We start from the raw sequence: 23,800 nt of genomic DNA on the forward strand, positions 1-23,800 counted from the left end.
GCAATTTTGCTTATTTACGTAGCCATTCAACCAGAAATGAGCCTCATCGCTGAACAAAATTTGTCAAAATTTGAACACATTTCGAACCGAACACTGATTTTGGTAATAAAATTCAATGATTTGCAAGCGTTGCTCGTTAGTAAGTCTATTCATGATGAAATGTCAAAGCATACTGAGCATCTTTCTCTTTGACACCATGTCTGAAATCCCACGTGATCTGTCAAATACTAATGCATGAAAATCCTAACCTCAAAAAAATCACCCTTTACATGTAGACACATGTCTATAAAAAAAGTAAAATACATATGAGAATACATGCCGATTAGAGGGCGCTCTATTCGTATATGACGTACAGAAGACAAGTCTTACGAATACAGAAAGTGACAGCACATATGACATTTCTGATCGTGCAAAAGGAGCTTAATGTTGCAACGATATTTATTTGTCAGATGACATGGCAAATTTAAAAAAATTATTTTTGCTTAATGTCTGGTACCATACGAGTATTCACTTTTCGCGATATTTTTCGCGGATTATTTTTTAGATGATGAATTTAAAGCAAAAAAAAACTTGCTGATTACATTCAGTAAAACCAAGATATATTAATTTACAGGTAGTAGCAGTTGCCCAACAACAAATATTGACCGCACTCTTTGTCAAAATCGCACTACATGTTCTTGTCTTATGACATGTAAATTTTTGCTATTGTTAAAGTTGCACACATGAATGGAAATAACACACGAAAATCAATTTTCAAAATAGCACTTTTATTTTCTCGATTAGAGCGGTGCTCTACATGCAAGATATATTCATTTACAGGTAGGAGCAGTTGCCCAACAACAAAATATTGAGTGCATTATGTAACGATCTACAAAATAATGGCCCTATTCCCCTTGGAACTGGCTACCTACTGGACCCAGCCATGTTCAGTCTTGGGGGCGTTCTTTCTCCTACAGAAATAGGCATGCACTGCCTGTGCACTGTTTGTCGGAAGGAATTTTTGTTCCGACAGTTCTGAAAGAATTCTGAACGTCGGGCCGTCTTGGTTTTTTTTTTTTTAATTTTTCTTACGACAGTTCGGAAGGATTTCTGGAGTGTTTGTCAGAAGGAATTTTTGTTCCGACAGTTCTGAAACATGTTTTGTTTTTGTTTTTTGTGTTTGTTTCTTACATATTAAGTTTTGTGAAACGTTAGGAATTTTTATTCCGACAGTTCTGATAGAATTCCTAACGAATTCTGAATTTTGACGGATTTATTTAGGCTTTTTTGTGGCGCATATTTTTAATACCTGCAGAAATTTTTTCCCGACAGTTCGGAAGGAATTCTGAATAATACCTGAACTCGTTGTCAAATGTTTTTTTCTTTTTTGTGATTGCTTGTCTGCATATTTTTGTTTGTAAACCTTTAAAGACCACCGTAGCATAAAGGTCAGCATGCTCGCCTATGACTCTGAGTGCCTGGGTTCGAATCCTAGCGGGAATATGCGTGCAGCATGGGACACATCTTTTTATTGTTGTTTGTTTTTACTTCTAGGTAAAGAATGTATTCCCTAACAATATCATAAATTTTGTTGGTACAAAAGTACGGTTTCATTAAATAGTGAGGAAAATGGCAAAAAACCATTATAGTGGCAACACTGGAAACTATTGCTGACATCATTTCTGTTTGTTTTATTGGTTAAAAATTTCAGCGGGTATTCCGAAAACAGAATAGAATATCAACCATGGTACAATCAAGAGGTAGTGTCATTAGCACAAAAACAAAATTCTACGCCCAACAAAATAACCTTGAGTAGCAAATGCCGTAAATTGAAATGTCGAAGTGGTTTTAGAAATAAACTTTGTTTTACAAACTTTCTTCATCAAATGTGTTTTATATTGGTATTTTCATCATTATTACACTGTTTTGTTGCTCATATGTGGAATATCGGATGAAATTGAAATTTTTTTTAAGGTTTTAGACAAAATAACAGCTGTGTTATCAAGGCTTTGGCATTTAGATTTACTACAAAATTAAAAAATTGTTCTCAGCTGTTCGCATGACCTCACCTTATAAGTGCATCCTGATACCAACCCTAAGGCGTATAGCACAGAGAGAGAGAGACAGAGAGAGCATACGCTTCGCATTCGGGAGGTTGGCTATTCACAGCCCAGTCGGGTTGAATCATTGGAAAAAACTTCGATCATTAAGATTGACAGGAAAAGAGAAATAAATAAAAAAATATAAATAAAAATAATCTTCGCCCTAACAGTCGAAAAAATTTAGAAAAAAGAGGCTTTCCTCTTTTTTTTAAATGACGCGCTTAATCGAATTTTAAATTTTGGTAGTCCCTTTTTAGCCTCTCGTTGAGATATATCGCCAAGTGGCACGTTTTCTCCCGTACCGATTCACTGATAAGACTAAAAAATGATATTGCCTGAGATGGTTTTCCACTTCCTTGAGTGCAGATTTAGGGACTCGTACGATAGAAAATTTTTGCAAGGCCAGAGTAAATACATGTGAGCAACATCACTAAAGGCGCTATTACATGAGATGTAGATGTCTTTTGACATGTCACTCTTTGTATTTACATGTAATTAAAAATCTTTGTCAAAATTGTCAATTTACATATGATTCATCACACCTCTATGTTGTTTTCGTATGACATAGCCTACAAATTTGAGCAAAAGCTGAATAACCATAAATTTGTGAAAACAATTTAATTTGGGGTTGCTTTCACTCAGCTGACAACAAAAACAGCTGATTTCTTTATGTTTTGTCAGAAAGAATAGAACATGTTCTAATCGAAACAAATTACATGTTCTATTTTGAAAAGTGATTTTCAAATGGTAGTTTCGTTTGTATAACACGACATTTACAACTCAACATGTGCTAAATTTGACATGTCATAAGACAACTACATGCCGTGTAATAGAGCCTTAAACGCATTTTCGTGGGCTGCGCCATTGACACTACTTATTTAAGTGTATCCTAAATATGTTCCTATCTTTGAATACATTGCAGGTGGCATCACTGTTGTAATGTCAACTTCGAATGACAACACAGGGGAGAGCTTGGATATTTTATTTTTGCCAACGCATTAAGTGATTTTCTCCAATCAGACGAAAATGTTACCAAAATTAAAGATTTCCGCTCTACTTTTAAAGGTATTTTTCATCACAAAGCTATATGTCCGCCGTTTGTAACGTTTAAATCTGGTTTTCGCAGCGTTTGGAACAAGTAAAACAACAATGCAGTGGTTGTTTATTTGGGGTATTCTATGGAGAAGGGACTCTCTTATTGCTGGGATTTAATGTTGAGTCTACAATTGGACAGCTGAATTACGAACAAATACAGCATAAGTTCCCAGCAGAGGTGGACTTGTGCGGCTTGGTTAAATTTGGCGACTGCTCGGATGCTGAGGCTCACTTAAGTGAAGTCTTTAAGGATGTAGATATTACCGACAACCCCATACTTTTGCATTGCGAATTAGGTACATTGGTGGGGTTGAAGGCATCATTTTTAATGCATGGCAAACTGGAACATGTTCCCTACGAAGTAATGGATGAGGATCAGTTGTACAGAGACTTCTGTTTCACTCGTCTCAAGTGTTCGTGGACCATCTACACAGAGGACAATGCACTGTCGGTTCGCCGGGAAATGCATGCCCTAAGAAAAACTATCTCCGGTGGTAGCATAGCCTTTAATGTACAGCCTACAAAGGTTTTCATAACCAATGGTGGTGCTCAGGGCACACCATATTCGGGACACAAGGGAACCATAAACAATGACTCCTATATCACTGAAGTTATAAGCTCCGTGCAGGCAGCGGTGCATTTTGGCCAAGATAATAAAGAGAATGTTGCTGAAAAAAAGAGCAAGAAAACGTCGCAGAGCGATATTAAATTGAGTAACATCTACGGCGCTTTGGGATGTGAATTTGATGTAATCAATATTGAAGTTCTGCGCTCTAAAACAAGAGAGTTTTCTGATGCAGATAATACAACAAACACACTGCCATCCATGAGTATGTGCCTGAAACCAGCGGAAAAGAGATTTGCCGTGCCCGTAGAACTGGAGCCCATGGCCATTTTAAACAAAAATATAAAAGTATCGAGATTATATGACATATTGATTGAAAGTATATGTAGATCTTTGCGTTTGTGCGAGCAAAGTATAAGCGAGAGCTTGGAAGAGAGTCAATCGAATAAATTGAGGGTACCAAAAGTCTACAATTTTTACCCAAAGGTAAGATGAGTTTTTCAGTTGAAGTTCAAACTTAATGATTTTTTTTTTCTGTATTAATTTAAGGAGTTTGGCCATTTTATTTCTTGTTGCTATTTGGATAATATTTCCGATGATGATGCTAGCATGCAAAATAAGCGCAAACGTTTACACCGCCATTCGGGCTTGCCAGTTACACGTCCCTATTTCCGACGAACCAATGTTTGCATATTCCGCAATGAAATCTCAACTCAAGAGCCCTTGCTCAACACACATGTGGGCCTTAAGGCCAGTGGTGTGAGCGAGGGTAAACAGTATCTGGTGCAGGGCTACTACCACTACTACCATTATCTGCAACAGCAAATGCAAGACAATGGCTGGGGCTGTGCCTATAGATCACTGCAGACGATATGTTCATGGTTCTTGTTACAGGGTTATACCGAACGGGCAGTACCTACACATTTGGAGATACAGCAGCATTTGGTAAAGATAGGGGATAAGCCACTGAGTTTTAAGGGTTCATCCCAATGGATAGGTAGAGGATTTCTATAAATTCGTTGAGAAGAAAGTAAAATAATTAATTAATTTTCATTATAGGTTCGACTGAAGTTGGAATGTGTCTGCAGGGTTTCCTAAATGTAGAGTCTAAAATTCAGCATGTGACATCTGGAGGTGATCTCTCAACAATTGCATCCGATTTAGCAATGCATTTCCAAACTCAGGGCACACCCATTATGATTGGTGGAGGAGTCTTGGCCCACACCATTATTGGCATTGACTACAATGTCCAAACGGGACAAATTAAATTCCTAATTTTAGATCCTCATTACACAGGAGAAGATGACTTGCAAATTATACAGTCTAAAGGTTGGTGCGGATGGAAGGGTATGGATTTCTGGGACAAAAAGAGCTACTACAATCTGTGCCTGCCACAAAGGCCCATTATGTTTTAAAAGCCAAGGCATCCAGTCAAATTACATTCATTAGTTTGGATTTCGGAAAGATCCATAATTCATTTAAAATGTTTCTTATTTATTCGACGTTTGTTTTTTTTTCTCATATACATGTTATTGGCATCCTGGTTCTAAAGGTTATAGCGCTGTTGCAGTTTTGTTTTGTCTAGAAATTATGTCAAATCCAATCATTTTTTATAATTTTATATGGCACACTTTTTATATATAAACAATAACGTTAATAAAAGTAGTAATAAAAAGCTTCATACTTACTATATGGACATGGGAAACTTTAATCTGGTGAAAAATAAAGGGAAATTGGTTTTCAGAAATACCAAGTGGGCCGGTACGTGGTGACATATCAGCGTGAAGTTAGTTCTCCGGACTATATTGTCACTTTATATTGGATATGGGTACTAAACAAGACTCTAACCAACTAAAAAGGTATGCCAAATAAGACTTTTCTCTTTTTTTAGTTTTCTCTCTGGTTTTATTTTAACTTCTACCTTAAAAAATTAAAATATAAAGAACTCTCACGAAGTTTAACTGCCACTCTTTGAATAACGTTTCCAGTATTTCTTCACATCGTCATGCCCGTTCTTGGTGACCACCATTGTTCGTGTGCGTTCATTTTGCCACACCAGCACACTTATGGATTGGGCATAGTCCCTCAAGGTAACAAAATCAGCCTGCGATAAAAATTGATTGTACACCACGCCCTCGGTGTAGGTGAAACGATTACGTTCCATTTCCCATAGTTTGATTTGATCCACCACTGTGGGCGGCAATGGAGATTTCGATTTTATAGCTGATTCGGTTAATTTCATATTTGGATGGGAATATTGCTCCAAATAGCTAATTATTTGATCCGCTGTAATGCCACCTCTTAAAGCCTGGCGCACTGAATCTCTGGTAAGAACTCCTACCACCAGATTGGGAAATCGATATAGTAATTCGGTAAATAGACCCAGTACAGCCACTTGCAAAGGTGAGTCGGTATAAGCATACACACGATAATTGGTTTCTACAACTATGTAACCACTTTCTTGTGATTTTTCATCCTCTAATATTACGGCAGGTACAGTGGCCGCCTTGTTTGTAACATTAAGTGCCAGACGGGTGGGATAAAACCTACCCTCCTTGCGTTTTCGTTGAAATACCAAACCAAATTCTCGCAAATGTTGAAGAAATGCCAACATTTTAGCATTCATTCCTTCCGAACTGTAGTCTCTGCCCAATGTGGAAAAACTCAATTGGAACAACATGCTCAAACATTCGGGCAGTGATAGTCCTCTCTCCTCACAGGTGTCCAAATACATGAGCATAAAATGCCACACCTGAGACTGGGTGTCCAGCAGCAGAAATTGAAAACCTTGGCGTGTTATGGTGATGCCAGTTTCATCTCGCTTCATTAAATTGGCATGTAAAAGAATTCTCACCGCATCGGGACTTATAACTTCACTACCTTGGGCTTTATTGGCTCCGCCAGTTCCAACCATATAGTGCAATACACAACGCCATCTAGACATGGCATATTGATCCAAGAAGGCAATATCTCGAGGCTTGGAATCTTTTTCTAACGTATGAGACATGGACCATGGCTTGCCACCACCCAAAAGAGCAATTTTTAAGTTCTTTTTAAAAGTGGGGCATAATTCCCATGCTGATAAACCTCCTGGTATGGCAGTGGTGCGCCAAACATTGAGTTCCGTCAAAATACTAGTGGAAACAGCTTGCTCTCTGAAATGAAACGTTTTTTTTTTTATTTTGCCACCTTAAATTTTTCAAACATACTTGGCATAATACTGAGAACCCCAAGAAGCCACCACAGCCTGTGGTACGGGCTGTTCCACAAATAATATGCGTATTACAAATTGCCTTGCAATTTCTGGCATTTCCCTGTATACTGCTAAACAAATTGTGGGATAATTATAGAGCTTTTCCAGTGTCTCTGGATTCCTGGTTCGTAGGTATTCTTGGAAATCTTTACATTGTAAGTTGGCTGGTTTCGAGACCAGCAAGGAACTCTGTGCTGCTGATGAAGATGATCCGCCATGGCGTGATGAGGACGACGATTTGAAATCGTTCATAGTCGCAAATGATTGAGGAAATCTATCTTCAAACACCAAGAAAATAAATTAGTTTTAACGCAATTTCATTATTTCGGCGAGAAACTTACAAAACAAAAACAAAACGCCGGTGCAAGTGTTGTCTACAATAGTTTGAAATGAAGTGTCAAAAGGTCCATTACTAGAGATGTGCACGTGAGTGATTTTACACTCACGCACGACTTCTTTATGTCGAATCACGTTCACGCTCTCTCACGAGACAAAAATGGTACTCACGCACCACACACGAAAAACTTGCGAATTACGATTGAAAAAAATATATTTTTCTTGAAGCGAATAATAATTTTTTATGCAAACGTCGGTGAAAAGTTGGAGATAATCGATATAGCTGCCATATAAACCGATCTTGGATCTTGAATTCTTGAGCCCCTATAGGGCGCAATTCTTATCTGATTTGGCTTAAAATTCGCAGGACGTTTTCTGTTATGACTGCCAACAACTGTTCTAAGTATGGTTCAAATCGGTTCATAACCTGATATAGGTGTCATATAAACCGATCTGGGATCTTGACTTCTTCAATCTCTAGAGGGCGCAATTCTTATCCTATTTGGCTGAAAATTTGCATGACGCACGACGGCTTCTCCCATGACCTTCAACATACGTGTCAAATACGGTCTGCATCGGTCTGTAGCCTGATAGAGCTCCCATATAGACCGATCTTCCGATTTTACTTCCTGTGCCCCTTAAGGGCGCAATTCTTATGAAAGTTTACATAATGACTTCTACTATGGTCTTCAACATTCAATTCAATTATGGTCCGAATCGGACTATAACTTGATATATTGAGTTGCCCAAGAAGTAATTGCGGATTTTTCATATAGTCGGCGTTGACAAATTTTTTCACAGCTTGTGACACTGTAATTGCATTCTTTCTTCTGTCAGTTATCAGCTGTTACTTTTAGCTTGCTTTAGAAAAAAAGTGTAGAAAAAGTATATTTGATTACTTTAATTACTTTTTGGGCAACCCAATACAATAGCTCCAATACCACAGCAAATCTTTTCCTTTATCCTTTTTGCTTAAAAAGAGATATCCACCCTCACACGGAAATGTGACTACAACAACAACTTAAATCCCCAAAAAAAACGCATTGTAAACGGACAGGACTTCTTTTTGAATTTAGTTAAATGCAGATCATAAAAATTTCAAGTTAAACGTGCTTTTAGTCGTACACATTGCATAGTTTTAGGTTTCATTTTAGCGTTTTTTTAACTACCATTACATTATGCCACACTCATGCATTTGTCATGTTCTTTGTTATCATTCAACGCTGAATAGTGCTCGTATTTGACATTTCGCGGTTCGAGTTTTGTTTGTTTTCCTGTTCAATGTTGAAATTTTAATTAAATAATTACTTTGCTATTTTGTTTGTGATTTATTGAAAGCAATGAGTTTTAGTGATAGTGTTTTTAATAATTTACGTCAAAAATTAAATGTTTTGGGTTACCATCAGACCTTACCATTGTCTGCTATACCACTTGTAGGATGTCTATTTGATGATTTAGTTAAAACTACAGAAAGTTTAAGAGATGCAAAGCAAAAAATTGTTGAATTATTGGAGGTAATTAGACATTAGTTTGTGATGACGTATTTAAGGTTATGTCCTGGGCAGCGTTCTGCTTGCCCATTGTCCGGTTACAGTTGCTATGGTATTTTGATTTGAGGGGTCAGCTACAGTACATGCAAAATTATTGTGACGCCTTCGGCAAAATAAAGCCAAACGGAATTTGCGATGAGAATAAAAAAATTCTAGAAATTTACATTTAAAGACAATTTTGTAATCATAAAAAAACAAAGTTTTTTTTTCATGGGCTCCTGCTGCACAGTAACTCTACGGTCATCTTGTAAACATCTTGTACTTCTTGGAGGATTTTGACGCGTTGTGAGTTTGTTAAAGGGTTCTTATCTGAACTTAGCTGAGGTTACTTCTTGGAAATAATATGCTGGGTGGTTTTTGAGGATCCATTTGCTCTTCCCCTGGGTTACTTCCTTTGTATGTTGCTCTCCTGGTATACATGTGGTATACATCCGAAATCTTTACAAACCCTTGTTACGACCGTTACCGAAAGTTTCTGAATCAGCTGCAATCTTTACCACTATGGTTAATTAAAAATTAAATCCAGACTGGTGTCGCATAATTGAAAATGGATCGACCGATCGGCCCTAAGATGTACCCGCAAAGGTTTTTATTACCCTGTTCCTACTTTGGTGTATGGGGAATGTTGTTGTTGTTATTGTTGTAGCAGTGTGTTGTACACCGGCTGCAATTGGATTGGTGTGGTACGTTTAGAGTAGGTAAGAAGGCTCTTGAAGCAAAGAAGAAGTAGCGTTGTGTACTGAGTGATAGGAATTTTCCGGCCTCTCTCTGAGAGTATTAGTGAAATGCCGGGTGGTACCGGCTCTTGCTACCGGGCCTGTCCACAGGTTGTGGATAGTGGAATGCTCCATACGGAGTAGCTGCAACAGCAGTCGTGGACAATCAACGGTATCCAGCGGAGAGTCCCAGTGAGAGGTCGGGCGGCACCGACTCTTGGATACTGAGTGTCTATAATGCTCAATATGGCAAGGCGTGTTATTGGCGCCTCTAAATAACCAATGGCCACACTGTTCCCGCGGCGATCGGTCCATTGGACCGGAAGGAGCTTGCTCACCTACAAGAGCTTGACGAGGATCGCCACTGCTACATACAAACGTGGCTAGTCACTCAGTATTTAAGCAAGAGCCGGTTCCGACCGGTCTCTTATTGAGGCTCTCCACTCGATACCGTTAATTGAACAATCCTCAATTTGTGGACACTCCCGGTAGCTCTCAGTTGAGCTTTTTGTAATGACGATGAACACCAATCCCATGGCAACCGGTTGTACGCACCGGATTCACACGGCGGAAACCTTCATCGACATGGGCTGCTGCCTCAGTGTACGTGTTCGTATTTTTTCGTCATGGGAGAAGCACATTCAGGAGTGCCTTCTCCGCAGCCTTCTGGTCTGGGTCTGGTCTGGTTCTGGGAGGTTCTGGGGATTGGCCTTTGTGATACACCATTCCGTGCAATATAGACCCATCTTGCCTGCGCCTGGCGCTAGTGACTCCTACATGCCGAGATAGAGCTATACAACGTGTACATAACGCCGGTTGGCTTACAACCCTGACATAAGTGGGTTACTATCTGGCCATAATCATCTGGTTCTAGGGGATTTTAATGAGCATCACATCGACCAGAGTGGCATGGTTTTGGCAGAGCAGATTGAAGGCTCCACGTTTTGCACGTTGAATGAGGATGCCCCCCCCTAGGATTACGAGAAGGTGCAGCAGCTCGCCAGACATTTCCATTGCATCCTCTGACGCCGGACGATTTTATCAATCAGAAGAAGGCCGATTGGGCTGACTTCAGAGAGTACACCAATCGCCACTTCAGTGAACTGCCGCCACCCGCGGAAAAACCTGTCACTGTCCTCAACCTGTCTTTGAACACTTATAGTTCCCGATGTCTGGAAAATGGGCAGAGTGATCCCGCTACTGAAGCCTGGAAAGGACCCGAGTTTGGGGGAGTCGTACAAATTGATCTCCCTTCTCCCACCAGTAGCAAAGACGCTTGAGGCATTACTGCTCCCGAGCCTCGTAGGAGAATTTCCATTCGCCGAGCAACAGCATGGATTTCGAAAACTGCGTAGCACAACAACTGCTTTGCATGAAATGGATAAGACAAATATTTGGTGTCACATTTGACAACTCTTAAACATTATCCTCACATGCCACTGCAATTTGCGATAATTGAGCCAGAACTACTCTGGTTTGCCGGGGGAGGTCAATTTCTTCAGGTACAACAGGGTATTATAACTTTGTGCATTTGTTTGTAATGATACGAAGGAAAAGAGCTAGTCCCATTGATAAGCATTCCAATCGGCTTAGAATTCCTGATTCGATTTAGCTATGTGTGTCTGTCTGTCTATCTGTCCATACAGCCTTTTAATTAAGGCACAGGTCGCATTTGTTTTCCGACTGTCGTAAAGACATCCGAAATGGTCGTTTAAGGTTGTAGAAGCGACAATTTTGGTCCGATCTTTATAAAATTTTGCAAGAATCGGATCACATTTAGATATAACTTTCATCTGATACGTCCTATTAAGGCTGTTGAAGTTACAATTTTGGACCGATCTTTACAAAATTTTGCAAGAGGTGTTTTGTTTGACGTCTTTATGTGTGTGCAGTGTGCCATCAAAATCGGATCGGATTTAGATGTAGCTTCCATACATATCTTTCATCCGATGTGGCCTTTTAAGTCTTTGCCATCCACACGTTTGGACCGATCTTTACAAAAGTTTGCAAGAGGTGTTCCATTTGACGTTCCAATATGTGTGCAAAATTTCTTCCAAATCGAATCAGATTTAGATATAGCTACCAAATATATTTTTCATCCGATACGGCCTATTAAGGTTGTTGAAGCCACATCTTTACCAAATTTCCCAAGGTGTGTTTTGTTTGACGTCTTAATGCATGCGCAAAATTTCATCAAACCCGGATCAGATTTAGATATAGCTCCCATATATATCTTTCATGGAGGCCACCGTAGCGCAGAGGTTAGCATGTCCGCCTATGACGCCGAACGCCTGGGTTCGAATCCTGGCGAGACCATCAGAAAAAAATTTTCAGCGGTGGTTTTCCCTTCCTAATGCTGGCAACATTTGTGAGGTACTATGCCATGTAAAACTTCTCTCCAAAGAGCTGTCGCACTGCGGCACGCCGTTCGGACTCGGCTATAAAAAGGAGGCCCCTTATCATTGAGCTTAAATTTGAATCGAACTGCACTCATTGATATGTGAGAAGTTTGCCCCTGTGCCTTAGTGGAATGTTCATGGGCAAAATTTGCAATTTGCAATATATCTCTCATCCGTTATGGACTTTTAGGGATGTAGAAGTTAAAATTTTGGTCCGATCTTTACAAAATTGTCCATGAGATGGTCTATTTGACGTCGCAATATTTGTGCCCATCATAATCACCATAATCGGTCCAGATTTATACGTATCTCCCATATACAGATATTTTTTTAGCTGATATTCGCCTTTAAAACTGCCATAGCCAGAATTAGGTCTTATTGTGAAATCATTTTGCTGTTCTTATAGATATTTCAGTAAGTATACTATTGGGTTGCCCAAAAAGTAATTGGGGATTTTTTAAAAGAAAGTAAATGCAACTGACAGAAGAGAGAATGCAATTACAGAGTCACAAGCTGTGAAAAAATTTGTCAACGCCGACTATATGAAAAATCCGCAATTACTTTTTGGGCAACCCAATAAATTAAAGTCTGTCAAGATTTAGACATATGTTCTATTATTTATTAAATGTAGTAGTAGAGTAGTATTACATAGTCGGTTGCGCCCGACATGAGCCTTTCCTAACTGGTTTTATAATCTAGGGTTGGTCGAAATTGGTGATTAAAACGCTTCTTTAATTTCCGGGAATATTACTTTTTAGGCCTCTGTAAGAAAAAATGTCAAAGTCAAACCGAAATCAACAATCCTATGGCAGCCGGTTGTACGTACCGGAATTAACCGATGAAGTCCTTCATCGGCAACGGCTGCCGTCTCAGTGTACAACACACTGCTACAACAACAGCAACAACAATCTTTTGTTTTTATTTGTAAATTTAAAACAAAAACAAGCCATCATCATACTTAGGTCGTGTAGTGTAATAACGAAACATTGATACCCCCTACCAATGTCTATGTGCCAAAGAAATCCATTATGACCCATTTAGCCGTTATTGAGGCATGAGTAAGAATGCTTAAATGCAAACATTGACTACTCCTGTTTGACACTCACATTACCTATTGGTTGTATTCATTTCATTTCTTTTTTTCATACATAATATGCTTTTGCGTGTTTTCAAGGAAAAATCTTGTTGGGAGTTAGGCGTGGAGCCTTATAAATGTGATAATGCGCGACTACTACAGCAAAACAATCAATTACAACTGCAAACTGTGCATTTGCAGGAAGATTATGAAGACAAGATACGAGGTAAACATTAAAATCAAAAACATATAAACAACTATATTTTGAGCCAATTCATTACAGAACTTAACTCTAAGCTAAGAGATTTGCAAACGGATAAATTTCACTTGCAACAACAAACTGAGCTATTGCAACACCAACTGAAGACAGTACACATTAAGCAAACTGCCAATAGTGCTAATATGAAATATGGCAAAGATTCAAAGCGTAAGTAAATAGAACTGTTGAATTTCCTTGGTTTGCTATTTAAATGCTTTCTATTGCAGCCAAAAAACCTTTTATAACAGCCGTTCGTTCAGGTGATCAATTGCCTACATTGCAACCTTTACAAGAACATAATTCCCATTTAAAATGTACCAAATGCAATACAATGGGCTATTGCGGTAGTGTGAAACACGATGGCGCCACACAAACCAAGTCACAGCAAAAAGAAATAGAAAAGTTAGAAAATGCCAACAAGGATTTATTAGAAAATCTCAAATTTTATCAGAAGAAGGTATAACGGATACACCAGATATTTTCTTTAAGTAAAAAATTTTTTTGCAATTCCAGATTGAGGCACGAGATCGTGAAATATCCCGTTTAAACGATCTACTTGGTGGTGGACGTCCTCCCGCCGCTGTGGCTCGAGATTGCTGCTACAAAAACATAGGCGCCATGAATGACGACATAGATTTATTGCAGCGTGAAAAAATGGATTGTCTAACGCGTATGCGCGAATTTCAAGAACAAATGCATGAAGCCATGCAAAGAGCTTTGGATTTGGAAAAATCCAATAGATCCTTGCAAAAACAATTGGATGAACTGAAAGAGGCTGCTTTGCTTGTAGAGACCGAAGCAAATCAGGAGATATCGCAACGTGAAGCCGAAGTGGAAATGTTAAAATCGCAATTGAAACAAATGCAAGGCAAATGTAAGCTGGTAGTGGAGAATAGACAATTGGATGGACGCAAGGATAAAGCAAAGGCTACCGATTACAAGGCTGGTGATTATAAAGCAACTGTATCCGGAATAGATAAACATCGATTCAATGAGAAAATCAATGAGCTGACACAAAAAGGTAAATATACCAATTTTTAATTTTTATATAGGAGGAGTTTAATGGCAAAGTGTTTTATTTTTATATAAAACGAAATTCAAGTTTTTGTATAGCAACTAACAACATTATTACAAATCAAATTCGTTTTCTAATCTCATATACCTTTCATTTGAGCCACATATTGGCATGGTCGAAAAATGTTTACCCTTTGGGGGGTGTTTTAGGGAAGGGGTGATGTCCTAAATACATGATCCTACATTTGGATATCAGATTCGTATTCTACTCCCAAAGACCTTTATTTGACCGCCATATTGCGATGGTCCGTAAAAATAGCTGTTTGTGGGGTATTTTGGGAAAGGGGTACACCCCTAGAAAATCGGTCCCAAAAGTGGATATTAATTCTTGCTCTGCCCCCCAATACCTTTCATTTAAGCCCTACATTGGAATCGTCGGTAAATAATATGCCTGATTTAGGGGTGTATTGGTGAGTGAGGTGGTCCTCCAAACACTAAGCCCTAAAAATATATCAGCAACGTGCTCTATTCTTATATATCTATATATCATTTATTTGAACCCCATATTGCCATTGGCCTCAAAATTCGGTATCAAATTCGTTTTCTAATCTCAAATACCATTCATTTAAAACCCTTATTGTAAAAGCCAGCAAATATGTCCGGTTTGGGGTATGGGCCCTAAAAACAATGAATATCGAGCTCCATTGTCTTGAAGACCCAAATTTTTTGGTGAGTGAATACGTCCTATTTGGGCGTTGTTATGGTGGTGGGATGTCCCCTAGATAGTTGGTCGCTAATGTTGATATCAGATACATGGTCTACTCCCAGATACCTTTCATTTGAGCCACACCCCTAAATCGGACATAATTACCGACCATGGCAATATAGGACTCAAATGAAAGGTATTTGCAAGTAGAATACGAATCTGATATCCAAATGTGGGACCACGTTTCTGGGGGTCTACCCATTCCCCAAAACATCCCCCAAACTGGACTTATTTACTGACCATGGGAATATAGGGCTTAAATAAAAGGTATTTAAATGTAGAATACGAATCTGATATCCAAATATGGGACCAAGTGTTTGGGGGCCGCCTCTCACCAAAAACATCCCCCAAAGGGGACAAATTTACGACCATAGCAATATGGGGCTTAAATGAAAGGTCTTTGGGAGTAAAGCACGAATTTGATATCAATATTCGGGAAAAGTGTCCATGGGGCAACGCCACCCCCACAACACCACCCAAATAGGAAGTATTTTCTTACTATTGCAATATGAGGCTCAAATAAGAGGGTTTTTAAAGTAGAACACGAATCCGATATATATTTTCAAGGCCAACTCACTGAGTGGGCGCCCATCCCCCAAAACACTCCCCAAGCCGGTAATTTTTGTCGACTATGGAAATATGGGACTCAAATTAAAGGTATGTGGGAGTAGACCCCGTATCTGATATCAACATTTGGGGCCAACTGTCTAGCGGACGTCCCCCCACCATAGCAACCCCCAATAGGACGTATTTTCTCACTAAGACAATTTGGGTCCTAAAGAGAGTGGAGCTAAATATTTATAGTTTTTAGGGCCAATACCCCAAATCGGAAATATTTGCAGACTTTTGCAATAAAGAGTTTAAATGAGATTAGAAAACGAATTTGATATCCAATTTTGAGGGCAATGGCAATATGCGGTTCAAATAAATGATATATAGATATATGAGAATAGAGCACGTTGCTGATATATTTTCCGGGCTTAGTGTTTGGGGGACCATCCCAATCCACCAAACACCCCTAAATCGTGCATATTTACCGACCATGTCAATGTCGAGTTTAAATGAAAGGTATTGGGGGTAGAGCAAGAATTGATACCCACTTTCGGGACCAATTTTCTGGGGGTCTACCCCTTTCCCAAAATACCCCACAAACAGCAATTTTTTACTGACCATCGCAATATGGGGCTCAAATAAAGTTATTTAGGAATAGAATACGAATTTGATATCCAAGTGAAGGACCATATATTTAGGGCATCACTCCTTCCCCAAAACACCCCCCAACGTGTAAAAATTTTTCGACCATGCCAATATGTGGCTCAAATGAAAGGTATTTGAGATTATAAAACGAATTTGATAACCTATTTTGGGGTCATGTGTTTGGGCGACGCCCCATCCTGTAAACTCCCCTCAAAACCAATGGCAATATGGGCTTTAAATAAATGGTATTGGAAAGAAGACCACGATGCTGATATTTTTTCAGAACCAAGTATCTTGGGGACAACCTCACTCCCGAAAACACCCCTAAGTCAGACAACTTAAGAATAACGGGCTGAAATAAAGTATTTTAAGAATGAAGTACACCTTACATCCAAACTTAAATTCGTAGACCAATAAAGATCATATGGGATTCACATAAAGGCACTTATATTGTTTAACTTTTTAGCCAAGTGATATACTATTTTCGTAGCATGGTATTTCACTAAATTGTCGAAAATAAATATTCCTAGGAAACTTTAGTTCCATGTAAAGTAAAAGAAGCCGCAGCGGAGCGGGCCCGGGTCAGCTAGTTTTGTATAAGATATTTTGTTATGACTTCCAACATCTTTGCTAAGTATGGTTCAAACCGGTTTAAAACTTTATGTAGCTCCCATATAAACCGATCTCCTTATTTGACTCTCTGAGCCTCTAGAGGGCGCAATTCTTATGCGATTTGGCTAAACATTATTTTAACGACTTCTCCTATGACCTTCCACATACGTGCCAAATATGGTCTGATTGGGTCCATAACCTGATATAGCTTCCATATGAACCGATCTCCCGATTTTAATTCTTAAGCCACTATAGATCTCAATTCTTATCCAATTTTTGCTGACATTTTGCATATTGACATCTATTATGGTTTCCAACAGCCAAAACAAGCATGTGAAATAGCTCCAATAGCTTTTTAATTTATATCCATTATCCTTTTTTGCCTATATAGAGATATCGGGCAAGAAAAAATGACAAATGAGATCCATGGTAGAGGATATGTAAGATGCGGCCCGGCCGAACTTTTCACGTTTTTACTTGTAGTCACCCGATTCGTTCGCCAAGTCGTTGGAAACAGATATTTTCCCTTTATAAAAGCAGCTGTTTTCAAAGACTTGGCGAACGAATCGAGTGACAAAACAAAACAAAAATGTGTGCTTATCGGCACGCGACCTGGGCTCGGCTATAAAGAAGAGGCTTCTTACCTTTAAGCTAAATTTTCAATCAAACCCGCTCCACTGCGCTTTGCTTTCAAGACGTAGAACAATTTCACCCTCTGTAATGTAATCTACTCACCAATAGCTCTGATTCTGTGTACGTTCATTGAGCCTTCCCCTCTGGCAGTTTAACAAAAAATTTGATATTCGCACTCTACTAAATAAATAAATTTTTATCTATGGCAAAGATAGCCACATAAACTACCTGAAACACCTATCTTAGGGCGAGAAATTTAAGAAATAATACAGCAAACAACCGCAACGAAATTCCTATACTTTATTTTTCTATATTTTACGGATCGAAATTTTCCAAAAAAAACGTACGCTTAGTACCGCAATTGGTACCACTTGGTACTTTCTTTACAGATGGAGTTAGAGGTCTTAAATTTGGCATTTAGGCACAAGTACGCAAAATATGTTAGATGTCTAAATGATCTCTTTAAAATTTGAACATTTTGGTACCAAAATTGGTACCATTTGGTACTTTCTTTATAGAATGAGCTACAGGTCTGAAATTTGGCGTGTAGGTACCAGTGGGAAAAATATGATGGGTGACTAGGTTAGGTTGAAAAGAGGATGCGGAAATTCATCTGCTCCATGCCACTATGGACATACACCTCAGCCAGTTATTGGCTTGTTGTGCCCCTATGGGAAATGGGATAGGTCCCAAACCTGTCACGGGATAAGTCGTCTGGTGATAGGGATTGGTCCCAGTCCTCGTCTTCTTACATGGAAAAAACCTATCACTTTTGTCGCTCGAGGTGACGAATTGCCATCATTCTAACACCGTAGGATAGGTCCTGCGACAGTTCGCAAAGTATGAGCATACTTTGCAAGTATTTTTAAGGAATATAACATTAGTAAGCAAATATATTTAACGGATAAGCCATTTTTAACAATAATTAAGCGACTTTTTAAAAAATAAAAAAAATCATAAGTTATGACAATTGAAACTTTTCATTCCCTGTAGGATATGTCCTGTGACAGGTAACTTTGGGGCAATTGACTACACATTTCCCGTAGGGGTGTTCTAATTACTAAACAGTAACCTCGAAAAAGAAAAATTAAGTCAGGATTTCCTTGCTACTTACAAAATCCCTTATTGTTTTCCATACCACGCCCCTTACCCAGCGAAAGCCGGGTAATGACATAGGAAATGCTCCAACGTTTCATAACTTTCCCACATGCCCTACACATGGTATCACTTGCCGCACCGATTTTGCGTAAGTGAGCTCGTAGTCCTATGTGTCCTGCGTCTCCCCAAAAGGCATGGGGTTAACCAAGTTTATTGACGGCAGTCCTCTGGCCTTCACTGCCAAATCGTCTGCAAATTAATTCCCCCTACTCCGCCAGGGCCCGGCACCCAAACGAAGCGGATCGTGATAGGTTACAAAATGTTCTATTCGTACATATTGGTATCAAAAAGTAATAAATAGTACGAAATAGGTTATCTTTGCCTACAGCGAGCGGGGACAGCTAGAATTATGCAACTGGATAAGAATTATCAGTCTTGACAAAAATACGATATATCGTAACAAATCGTACCAGAAGTGGTAAAAAACTTACTAATTGTGGTGTAATTGGTACCTTGAAAGCATATATTGGGCGACTAGAAGGCTTTTTTGAAAATCGTACATTTAGGTACCTAAACGTTCAAAATAGAAGATTTTTTGAAATTCGATCAATTAATTTCTAAAACGTAGAAAATGGTACTCTTTTGCACAATGGGCTAAAGCTCTAAAATTTGAGATGCAGTTACACCTTGACAGTATATTGTGGGCAACTAGAAGATTTTTTTTTTTAATTTTTACATTATGGTACTAAAACGTATAAAACGGCACTTTCCTTTTGTATTGAGCTGGTGCTCTGAAACTCGGGATACAGTTTTTTCACTTTGACAGTATGTGTTGAGTGACTAGAAGATATTTGTGATATTCGTATATTTAGGTACTAAAACGAACAACATTGAATTTTTATGGAGCTAAACTCTGTAGACTTAGATGAAGAAACAAATTAACAAACAAACATTATAATTGCTATTTTCATTGATGTATTTATTTACAACTAGCATCCCAGCGGTCCGCTTCGTCAAGGTATAGCTATATCCCAATTTTGAGAGCCTAAGATCACTTTGTAAAGAAAGTACAATTTTGTATGTTTTAGTACCTAAAGGCACGAATTAAAAACAACCCCTCTAGCCGCCCTATATTAAATGTCAATTTGAACCCGATTTCAAATTTTGAGTGCTCTTGCTCAATTCGTAGAGAAAATACCATTTTGTAAGTCTTTGTACCTAAATGTAAGATTTTGAAAAAAATCTTCTGATCGCCCAAAACTTGTCGTCAAGGTTAAGATGTATATCAATTTCGTACGTTTGAATACTTAAATGTACGAATAAAAAATATCTTCTAGTCGCGCAACATATACTTTCAAGGTTCAAATTGCACTACAATTAGTACGTTTTCTTCCACATGTTGTATTTTGGTCAAGACTGCGATAATGTTTGTCAAATTGCTTAATTCTAGCTGTTCGCGTACGCTGTAGGCAGAGATGAGCTCTTGTGTATTATTTTACACTTTCTGCTATAACAATGTACGATTTTGCCAAATTTCAGACCCTTAGCTCCATCTGTAAAGAAATAAGCAAATGGTACCTATTTTGGTACCAAAATGTTCGAATTTAAATAGATCATTTAGTCACCCTTTATATTTTTCCTCGTTTTATCTACATGCCAATTTTTGAGACCTGCAGCTATAAAGAAAGTACCAAATGGTACCAATTTTGGTACCAAAATTTAGATCATTTTGTCACCCTTCATATTTTTCCTAGTTGTACCTAGTTGTATCCATCTATAAAGAAAATACCAAATGGTACCAACATATTCGAATTTTAAATACATCTTTTAGTCATCCATCATATTTTTCCTCGTTGTATTCATATGCCAAATTTCGGACCTGTAGCAAACAGTAGCAATTTTGTTACCAAAATGTACGAACTTTGAAAAGATCATTAAGTCAACCATCATATATTTCCTAGTTCTACCTACATGCAGACCTCTAGCTCCATCTGTAAAGAAAGTACCAAATGGTACCAATTGCGGTACTAAACGTACGTTTTCCCCCATTACCAGTACTATTTTTGCAATTTTTAATTTTCAGCAGATGTATTTTAACAAATTTCTAAATTCTAGCCGTACCATCCGCTCTGTACAAAGCTAACCCATTTTGTACATTTTTGGTATTTTTTTTAGTACCTAAATGTACAAATTCCAAAAAATTCTTCTTGTCATCCAATTAAGTTTGCCATGGTGTACCTAAGTTCTAAAATTCAAAACTTTAGCTAAATTTACAAAAAAAGTACCAAATAGTACCAATTGCGGCACTAAACGTAGTATTTCTACCACTTCCAGTACTATCTTGGAAAATGTTTGCCACCAAATCATAATTTTTCGCGACGCTCTTTAATTTGAGCCCAAAATCATAATTCTAGACCTATCCGTTCGTGCTGGATAAAAACAAACAATTTGGTACTTTTTAATTCTTTTTAGTACCTAAACGTATGAATATCACCAACTCCCGTCTTATTCCGTGCCTATGATCCAATACCAACATTTGTGCAAGATTTCATGATTCTACCTTTACCCGTTTGGGCTGGACGACGATCAGTCAGTCGCGCTATCCTTTTATATATTTTGACAACGACATAAAAAATGAATAAAAAAAAAACAAACCAATAAAAATTTAAAAAAGTGTAGAAATCACTTTTAAGAAAATTGTTTAATAAGAAATACATAAAAAATTGCGCCGAATTTTCTAAAATTACTTTAAAGAAAAAATAAAACAGAAAAAAATTGCCAGCCGTGGGAATCGAACCTGGGTTTGCGGTAGAAATTGAGTCGAATTGCCGTATTGCATGCACCTACGTATGCCTGTAACGTGCAATGAAGGGGTATGTTGCCTACTACAATTTTGTTGTTAAGTTAAAGTAAACCTTTTGCCGTTCGTTACATTAATTGTGTGGTGGCTGAGTTGGTAGAGTATGCGCTTTGCATTTGAACGACCTGAATTCATACCACGCTGACAGCAAAAAGTTAACTTCAAAAAATGTTGAAGCGGGTATGAAATTAATAATTAACACTCGAGGGCAAAATGTCTCAAATATAATTGCCCAAAAATAAAAAAATTGGTTCTTTCTATTTTTTGCTTTTTTAGGTCTTACAAATATCCCATTTTTCGCAGTGCTGTAAAAACAACTTTAAGAGCAGGCCTTATTTAATTGGTGCTGTTGCAGGCCAGTTCATAACACTGTTTTTGTAGGACATATTTCGCAGGCCCTTCTGCAGACGTATATCGAGCAATGGGAGGTGCATGACATCGTGCCAATGACACACAATGTTAATTTGAAATGGTGTTTACATTTGTGTGGAAGTACTGGCAACTGCCTTTACAGGCACATGCGTATGCATGTATTTCGCCTATTTCCGATACTGGGATATAGTTCCTATCGGTCTGCTTTTGATTTTAGGTCGTGTTTTTGGTGTCATGTTTTTTCCTTCCTGACCATTTTCGTAATCCACTCCACAATACCTTTCATTCGAGTCCCATATTGTCATTATCGTCCAATATTAGGGCGTTTTGGGGTCGGGGTGGCCCCCCAGTTACTTGGATCCAATTTTTAATATGAAATTAGTCTACTCTTGAATACCTTTCATTTGAATTCCATACTGTCCCGATTGGTTCACTTTTATTTTGGGGTCGTACTTGTAGGGTAAGGGGAGGGTCCGCCCCCTACCAATATCAATAAATTATATAGCGTATTGCTCCTTCCGGACTATTCCCCACAATCTGTGAAAATTTAAAAAAAAATCGGTTCAGCCGTTTTTGAGTCTATACGGAACAAACAAATTTATAAACAAACAAACACAAATTTTTGGAGTGAAGAGCAACCAGAAGCCGTTCAAGAACTGCCCATGCATCCCGAAAATGCACTGTTTGGTGTGGGTTGTACGCTGGTGGAATCATTGGACCGTATTTTTTCAAAGATGCTGTTGGACGCAACGTTACGGTGAATGAACACATTTCGAACCGAACACTGATTTTGGTAATAAAATTCAATGATTTGCAAGCGTTGCTCGTTAGTAAGTCTATTCATGATGAAATGTCAAAGCATACTGATCATCTTTCTCTTTGACACCATGTCTGAAATCCCACGTGATCTGTCAAATACTAATGCATGAAAATCCTAACCTCAAAAAAATCACCCTTTATATATAGACTAGCTGGACAGGGCCCGCTCCACTGCGTCTTCTTTTACTTTATATGGAACAAAATTATCCTTTGAATATTTATTTTTGTCAATTAAAGAGTTTTGAGTGAAATACCATGCTACGAAAATAGTATGTGTATATAGCTTGAGAAACAGTATAACACTATAAACGCCTTTATCTGAATTCCATATGATCATTATTCGTCTATGAATTCGCTCGGAGGGTTTATGGTCATTTAAGTTTGGATGTTAAAGACTTATTTTACCTTAAAAGACTTTGTTGGAGCCCGATATTCTCATATGGATTTTAGTGGGAAGTGCGCCATGGTGGTGGTTGGTGGGTTAAGGGGGTGGTCCCGTAAGTGGGTATGAATTTCGTGTCCTACTCCCAAATACTTTTCATTTGAGCCCCAAATTGCCAAGATCGCTAGATATGTATGTCCAATTTAGGGATATTTTGTGGGGCAAGGTGGTCCCCCAGACACTTAGCCCTGAAAAATATTAGCATCGTGCTAAATTTTGCGGTAAATTTTTACTATTTGGGGGGTGTTTTGGGGGAAGGGCGGTGCCCCAAATACATGGTCCCACTTTTGGATATCAGATTCGTATTATACTCCCAAATACCTTTATATGAGCCCCATATTGCGTCGGTCAGTAAATAATTGCTGTTTGTGGGTTGTTTTTGGGGAAAGGGTAGACACCCAGAAAATTGGTTCCGAAAGTGGGTATCAATTTCGTGCTCTACTCCCCAATACCTTTCACTTTAGCTCCACAATGACATGGTCGGTAAATATGTGCGCTTTAGGGGTGTTTTGGAGACTGAGGTGGTCGCCCAAACACTTAGCCTTGGAAATATATCAGCATCTTGCTCTACTCTCAAATATCATTTATTTGAACCCCATATTGCCATTGGCCTCAAAATTGGATATCAAATACGTTTGCTAATCTCAAATACCTTTTA

The 23,800-nt window shown here is 38.5% G+C and overlaps 3 protein-coding genes across 6 annotated transcripts in view; 2 read left to right on the plus strand and 1 right to left on the minus strand.

Moving 5' to 3' along the window:
• Nucleotides 1-3,013: 3,013 nt before the first annotated feature.
• LOC106094043 (probable Ufm1-specific protease 2) lies at nt 3,014-5,431 on the plus strand. The gene is made up of 4 exons (XM_013261213.2): nt 3,014-3,146; nt 3,208-4,227; nt 4,291-4,738; nt 4,801-5,431. Exons 1-4 carry the CDS (start codon nt 3,108-3,110, stop codon nt 5,154-5,156), a joined length of 1,863 nt encoding a protein of 620 aa, XP_013116667.1. The 5' UTR covers nt 3,014-3,107; the 3' UTR covers nt 5,157-5,431.
• Nucleotides 5,432-5,629: 198 nt separating this feature from the next.
• LOC106094045 (general transcription factor IIH subunit 4) lies at nt 5,630-7,422 on the minus strand. Of its 2 annotated transcripts, none has more exons than XM_013261218.2 (3): nt 7,336-7,422; nt 6,951-7,268; nt 5,630-6,896 (listed from the first exon to the last, which is right to left on the minus strand). In XM_013261218.2, exons 2-3 carry the CDS (start codon nt 7,244-7,246, stop codon nt 5,699-5,701), a joined length of 1,494 nt encoding a protein of 497 aa, XP_013116672.1. In that variant the 5' UTR covers nt 7,247-7,268; nt 7,336-7,422; the 3' UTR covers nt 5,630-5,698. The 2 variants fall into 2 exon arrangements, with proteins under 2 accessions (XP_013116672.1, XP_013116673.1); XM_013261219.2 differs by having other exon boundaries at nt 6,951-7,272; nt 7,336-7,364.
• Nucleotides 7,423-8,582: 1,160 nt separating this feature from the next.
• LOC106094046 (centrosomal protein of 135 kDa) overlaps nt 8,583-23,800 on the plus strand; it is a 95,201-nt gene continuing 79,983 nt past the window's right edge. For all 3 annotated transcript variants that reach the window (XM_059360394.1, XM_059360400.1, XM_059360401.1), the window contains exons 1-5: nt 8,583-8,844; nt 13,170-13,296; nt 13,354-13,497; nt 13,557-13,786; nt 13,843-14,350. In XM_059360394.1, coding sequence (XP_059216377.1) covers nt 8,671-8,844; nt 13,170-13,296; nt 13,354-13,497; nt 13,557-13,786; nt 13,843-14,350 — 1,183 coding nt within the window. In that variant the 5' untranslated portion in view covers nt 8,583-8,670. The remainder of the gene's footprint in view (nt 8,845-13,169; nt 13,297-13,353; nt 13,498-13,556; nt 13,787-13,842; nt 14,351-23,800) is intronic.

This window comes from Stomoxys calcitrans, chromosome 1, assembly GCF_963082655.1.
Source record: "Stomoxys calcitrans chromosome 1, idStoCalc2.1, whole genome shotgun sequence".
In the NCBI taxonomy this organism is placed as follows: Eukaryota; Metazoa; Arthropoda; class Insecta; order Diptera; family Muscidae; genus Stomoxys; species Stomoxys calcitrans.